Source organism: Eufriesea mexicana, unplaced genomic scaffold, assembly GCF_001483705.2.
Source record: "Eufriesea mexicana isolate 0111107269 unplaced genomic scaffold, ASM148370v2 scaffold2917, whole genome shotgun sequence".
Taxonomy (NCBI): Eukaryota; Metazoa; Arthropoda; class Insecta; order Hymenoptera; family Apidae; genus Eufriesea; species Eufriesea mexicana.
Window position 1 is genome coordinate 453,886 of NW_016910954.1, and position 7,094 is coordinate 460,979.

A 7,094-nucleotide genomic window follows, 5' to 3' on the forward strand; every position below is an offset into this window, starting at 1 on the left:
GGAAGATCCATTTCGTTTCTTCCAATTGAAAGTTCACCGACGACAGTGTTCGCGAACGGTAAACAAAAAGAGAGTGGAAGGGGGTAGAGAGCGAGAGAGAGGGGAGAGGAGGAGAGGAACGAGGAGAGCGTAGGCCACGATCCTGAAAACTGATATTACGAAGATATCGAGCGCTTCCGTGTCCAGGGCCGTAATTATACGGCGAACCGATGTACCCATTGCGCCATGCGCGTTATTGCCATTACGCTCTCGCGGACGTAACTTTGCCAACAGATGCTTGACCGTTGATATCGAAATCGCGCGATGCGCTTCGTTGCAAACGACGGGGACGTTACGATAGCGAGAAAGGGGGGCGCTGTGCGCGGTTCGGACTCGACTCGCGAGCCGACGTGTGCTCGTAAATTTAGCGGTGCGCGCGCAGGGACGATCGACGTCGTTCATTAGGCGCGAGAGGCACACGGGGTAACCACGTTCGTCGCACGAGCATGATTTCTCGGATCGAATTCGAGCCGTTCGCCGCCCGGACGACGGTTTCCATTACTCTCGACCAGGGGGGATACCTCTCTTCGTCGCGACCACTCGATAGGTACAAATGAGTAAACGAGTCGATTCCGATTTCCTCCGACTTTTCGACCACTTATCGATTTATAACCTATACGCGTGTAACGATGATCGATTGCTTCGTGAAAGAACGCCTCGCGGACACACGCTTTTTGCCGAACTCGATATCACTCGCGTGCACACCGATCGGGGACTCGTGTATACACGCGTGTACGCGAGAAAAGGGGAGATACGCTTTTCGCCACGGTGGAACGTCGTTCCGTTTTCGTTCAACGGTTTAATTAATGCGCGCTCATCGGTGACTTGTTAACAAGCAGCACCGTAAGAACAGTGGTACTAATAACTTTGTTACTAATTATTCGCCGAACGAAAAAGTAATTACCGTCGTTACGCGGCCGCACATAATCGGCCAACAGATGTTCCCGCGTAGAAAGTCGACCTGTCCGACGTGTTTTACAGCCGCTGACAAATAACGGAAGAATTGCGATCGATGCGTTGTTGGTGAACTTAACGAGCCACGGCCAATTGCCGCTTCTCATTACGCGTTAACAAACGAATTCTTAAACCGTGTCTGCGAACCGTGCGCCCTCAACCTTTCTCCCCACTGCTGCCAACCTGCCTTTTTCTCTCTGTCTCGCGTCGGTAACTGTTCGTTTCGGGTCGACACGAGCGACGCGACCACGTTCGCGCGAAATAGGCGAAACTAAACACGCCATTAGTGGCGCTTGCGTCGCCGCCACGCGATTTTTCTGCTAAACGCGAGTTACATTCTTGATTCGTTAACGACTCTCGCAACAGCGGCTACCATCGCCAAGGCGTTTCATAACAATTATCGTTACTCCTTCGACGGTGAATTAATTAATATCATTAGGCGGGGCGTATATAACTCGTAACCCGAGCTACAGACGCATCCAACGTAAATGTACCGCTTATGCGACGCGTTTCACAGGTGCACGCCAGCATATCGTTAACATCGTATTAGTTAGATTCGTGTTAACACCTTGCCCACCCTTATGGGCCTGGTTGGCAGATTATAAAGCAGCCTGTCTCGAATTCGCGATGATCGGTTTATTTATTATCCGGCATATTTTTCCTTTTTACCCCTTCCGCTAAATAATCATTAGCGTGCACCGAGCTCGTTTACCTTCTGATCCCGAGAGAAAATCCGCGAACGAACACGTTAACTAAGAAATTAGGGGATAAGTTTGCAAGATAACGATTGGTGGAAAAACTTGGAAACAGAGACTCCGAAGTGTAAATCTTTCGGAACGTACGTTATTAGCGGCCTGTAAAGTTTTCGAACATAAACTTCGACATAACTTTCCCGTTAATTACACGGCCATCCATAAAACGAATCGAACGCATTCCAACGGCGAGAATTTCATTAGCACGTAACGCTGAAAATGTTGGAAAATTGAATCGAGACGCGGTGCGTACATAGCGTGCACGCTAAATGGCCGCGCGGGAACCGCATCGAGATTAATCACCGCCGTTCAACGCTGCGTTCGAATTTTTTACGTTAAACGGCACACGAAAACACACGCGCGACTCGCGCTTGCGCGCGCGCGGCCGCCCGAGCGAGTAGAGAGAGAGACGGGGGACTTCATAAAACAGTACATAACGCGCTCGTGGCAATATCCATCGGGTTTGCTTAATTAAAGGCGCCATTATACGGCGTTCTTTCAATCGGCCAACGATAAGCGTAAACTCCTTTTCTCTTTTCTCTCTTAAATCCCCCTGCGCCGAGGAAAAATTAAACGCCTCTGTCGTTTAACGCGCAATAATGTCAACGCGAAGAAAAGAAGAAAAAGAAGGGAAAAGAAAAAGTGGTGGGGGTTGGTAAGGCGAGTGGGGTGCACCGGTGGAAGTGTACAACAAAGAGAAAACGAAGGGAACAAGCGGCGGTGGTATCACTACTGGAATCCCTGGTGGCAGTAAATATATTAACTACCTAATCTGTAATCGCGAATTTTACGATTCGGCCCGGCGTAGCCGCGACCATCGAGTATTATAAATTCACGTAAGTAGGCTATAAACTGCAATTATCGTTACTCGCATTTCCGTAGAAATGATCCGCGTAAAATATTTATTATCCTGCGCGACGGGAATCGGCGACGCGATCGTAAAGCATGCGCCGGGCTTCGTGTAACGTTTATTTAGAAGCCCGAAGAGACGAAGCGTTTCGACTATTCCACCGGTAGCAATTAAGGCCGGCCTGTTTTTTCATCTTCGCTGACTCCCAGCAGCGGCTGCGAGCCGCGCGTCGTTGCAACCTGCGCGCATGTAAACGTCCGGTAATTCGTCGATCGAGAATACGTTAAGATAGGGAACACGCGCGGTTACGAGAGAAGATAACCGGCCAATTATCGTTCTTCCATATCGCGGCACGTATCGGCATTCGAGAGTACCGATGACGGACTTACGCCACTTCCAGGTACTAAATTTAAAGGTTCGCCCTTGTCAGTGTATCGCGCACGGTGGATGCTTCGAGTAACGGAAATGAGTAGAATATAGAAAATTATATCTCATAGAAATCGTGGCGAGGCGCTACGTACAACGAGCGAAATAGGAGGCCGTGAGTTCTAGCCAGCGCGGTTGGTTAAGTAGTTATTCATGAACTTTCCATCTCTTTAAATAGAGGAGCGTAATTAACTGATTTACCGAGAGGGTACTTCAAAAATCTACGCTAATTGCCGACTTCCAGAGGCCGCCGGCTCGACGAATTAATCTTCTCATAAATATAGAATAAAACATTCGTGCATACAGACGTATATACATAGGCGCATGGATGCGAGTGAAATAAACGATCGAAGAAACCGATCTACCTCCGCTACGAATACAATTCCAATAATATACCGCGACGATACGACAAACAAGAGTGGCGGCCTCTCGCGGCGAAATGACGATTTCAATGCGCCTTTTAATGGCGCCCACTTGGCCTAAAGTTGGCGCGCGAGCGCGCGTGGTTCAACCGCCGCTAAAGGAACAAAAGGGACACGTCCCCTTTATCATCGGGTTAATCAAAACGAAGGAAAGACCGAGCTTTGAGCGCAGGAGAGAGCGCGCGCGCGCGCCCCACGGTTAAAAGGAACAATGAGAGAGACTCGACTCTCGGACTCTCTCTCCGACCGATGCAACTCGCACCTTTCTCGCGAGCCCATGCGGGTACACGGGGCTACCCGTATTATTATCTAGCCTCGCCGCTGCACCTGCGCGTAAGTGCGTCGTTTTCGTCCGATGTTATTTTCTTTCAGCCCCTTCCTTTTTTCGGCAACGCGAGATTACGCGCCTGCGCCCCTGCGTCCACTTCAACGCCACCCCCTTCCCTCTCCAACGAGCCTCCGCGACGATTGTCCACCGATCGTAAATCGAAACTTAATTTTCTCGATTCTCTCTATACGATCGACTAACGAATTTACGCGTCACCAGAACGAGACGTGCTTCCCCCCTCGAAGCAGAGAAAAACCGTTGCGTTCGAATTCTCAACGTTCGATTAGTTTTGGTACGGAAGCGAACGAGAAATAGTATCGTAAGAATAGGTATAGTTTGGTACGAGTATAGCGTGAACGCTCGTGTCTCGTAATATATATACCATGCCAACATTCCCGTGTAACGATATACGAAATGATCGAATCGAAAATAAAGGAATATCCGTAAATCGTGTACTCGCGTGGGTTACTTCGATTCGATCCCCTTTCAGGTTAGTTTCGAGATTTAATACGCGAATTAGACGCTATTACAGAGTGGAAATTGGACGAGAATAGTCGAAATGCCTGTTCACGCGATGGCCACGGAAATTCGAATGGTTCCGTAATTAATTTCACTCGCCTGTTCGGAGTGCCATAAATCTAACCTATACCTACGGCCGAGAGTATATACGCGCTTGGAATATATCTTTTGGTAAAAACTGTTATCCCGGCATTTAGATATTAAGGGGATCGAAGATAATCCTATGTCGGGGTACAAACTAGCAAGGACACTTATCCGCTCCATTGGCGTCGAATTTTTTCAGACACGATAATCCCCGTTATTTACTAATTGCCGGGTGTCAATTGACACGGCTGTCCGTGATTTTACAACCTACCGAGCTAACCTCTCCGTGCGCGACAGCGCGCTGGGTAACTATAGAGCACGGCACTGCTTGTAGCAATGCAATGGCGTAATCGGCGGAATGCAATTAGGATCCAGTAACGCTTTAGGAGAATTCAATTTTCGTTACGGATACCGATACAAATCGGTTGTTAACTCTGCTGCTACCTACGCCAAGTACTTTTGTCCAGGAGTTCAACGAGGCGTCGTAACTCTGAGCGACGGCCGTCGGTACACATTTACGGTGGAACAGGTGTACTTACGCCCGTCGTACTTTGCCCTGTAAAATTTTACACTGGATCATCGGGAAACTCGCGAGAACGATTTTCGATATTTCCATCGGACACTGGAATTTTAACGGCCCTATCGGTTTACGGGTTAATTATCGGGAAGTACACGGATCAAAACACGAGTTTCCCAGATGTTGAATGGGCAAATTAACGGCAACACGTGTGCGTGATGGATCAGCAACTTTGTTGCTCTCGCCAGTCACCGTGTACGCGTCTACGAAAAATTAGAAGCCGTGTACGAGATATCAAAAAGCAGCGTCTAATAAGAGAGTAGCGTTTAATTACGGGTTGTCCGTCTCACAATGCGTTCGCTTTCGCGAAAAAAAAGTAGGAACTGAAACGATCGTTGGCGGTGATTAGCGATGATTCTGAAATTGCTACCTGATAAAGGACCATCATTAGACGAATAATTGAGCTACAATTTTGCAGACAATGGAACGGAACCCGTTACGCATAGCGTCGCCCCTGCCGCAGCGACGGTTAATTATTAACCGTCGTAGATTTTTCTCGAAAACGCGCTGCACGCGGAACACTGCGCGACGAAGTTTCGAACGATGTCATCTGGCGTGGCGATCGCGAACGACACTTTCTATCTCTAGGAAAACGTTGGCCAACGACGCGTGGAAAGACTGGTGGCATACGCGGAAATCACGGTGAAAAGACAGGATGAAAAAGACGGTGGAAATTGGGGCAGAAATTGCGACGCAGTTTGGTGGACGACGCGATCGCGTGGATAGACGGGCGATAGGGTAGACACGTCGAGCGACACTGGCGCGAAGAAGATGGTGGAGATCGGAAGGAAGGAATTTACTCGACTCACCTGGGACGCCGACGGATACGAGTATCCGAACTGCGCGTAGGCTGACATCTCGGCCGGTTTCGACGGACGTCGATGATCAGTTCTCTCTGTGTTTCTTTCTCGATGTCTCTCGCGGCTAACGGAGAATTAGGTCACAACCGCACCTGCACGCACTACACTCTCTCACTAAGTCAGTACTACTTTCGGCGACGCCGTGGACGACACGAACGCAATAGCAGCGGGTGGAGTGGCGGCGAGCGATCGCGATATCTCGCGAACGGTGATTGCCATCAGGGTGTCTTTGAGTGCTGACCGAGGAATCCGAGCTGCGAGCACATGTCGGGGCTTGTGGCGTTTCCCGTGGTTCGCTGAGGAGGACGTGCCAGCTCGAACCGCCGACGGGCACTCGAGGATCCAACGAGTTGCGAGCGTGTCCACAGGCTCGACCGGACACGGAGCCGAAGGCACGAGAACGAGAGAACGTGAAGGAGGATGAGGATACCGCGAGCACGATTCGAGGTGGAAATCCGCACTAGCAAACGCGGGATACGTTCTCACCGGGTGGAACGGCGCGCGACACGTCACAGCTCGGGTCACGTCACCGCGAGAAAAAGAGAATAGGAATAGAAGAACGTTGTCGTAGCAGCGGCGCGTCGGGCGATGGGACGGACATTCGGACAGACGACGAAGCGTCGTCACGAGCGATTAGTTATAGAGAGTTCGTTCGTTCGTTCGGTCCGTCCCCTGCTCTCACAGGGCACTCCAGTCTGCGACTGACTCGCCACCACTCACACCACTTCAGCGGCCTTCCACTCCGCTCCGTCCCAGTTCCCCCTCTGGCGAGGAAAACCGAAAGCAACGGCCGCCCCCACCACCGCCGCGTGGGACGTGGTTCTTACGGAACCGTCCAATCGCGCCGCCTCGCACTACCCTACGGGCGTGTCACGTGGGCCGGTACGTGGCCGCCCATTGGCCGGCCGTTTCGCGCGCGGGCGTCCTTTCGAATCGAACGTGCCCACGAGCGCGACGACGCCTTCTGCCCCACCCGCGAGAAACTACCGTGAAACGATCCCGCCGCCGTTTCCCCGCTGCGGCTCGACAAACGGCCACGGCGGAACAAGGAGAAACGAGTATGTTTACGCGAGTCTACTCTTGTCAACCCGACGGCCAGGGACTTAAATAAATCTCCCGGCCTCTCTCGCGCTTTCTCCCAACCCTCTTTGCCCACCCCATCTCACCCTCGCCCACCCACGCTCTATCTTTCCTTATCCTCCGACTAGCCACCTTCTTCCGGCTTATATCGCGCCATTGTCCGACTCGTGAAATCGCCGAGCACCGCGACGATGCGTCGTGCC

At 51.1% G+C, this 7,094-nt stretch overlaps 1 protein-coding gene across 2 annotated transcripts in view; it reads right to left on the reverse strand.

Annotated features, from left to right (window-relative positions):
* LOC108550592 (homeobox protein caupolican) overlaps window positions 1-6,497 on the reverse strand; it is a 67,810-nt gene extending 61,313 nt beyond the window's left edge. Inside the window, exon 1 of one of the 2 annotated variants that reach the window (XM_017904355.1) lies at window positions 5,761-6,497. In XM_017904355.1, coding sequence (XP_017759844.1) covers window positions 5,761-5,808 — 48 coding nt within the window. In that variant the 5' untranslated portion in view covers window positions 5,809-6,497. Of the gene's footprint in view, window positions 1-943; window positions 995-5,760 lie in introns of those variants that run through there. The other variant, XM_017904356.1, reaches the window with a different exon arrangement.
* Window positions 6,498-7,094: the final 597 nt, after the last annotated feature.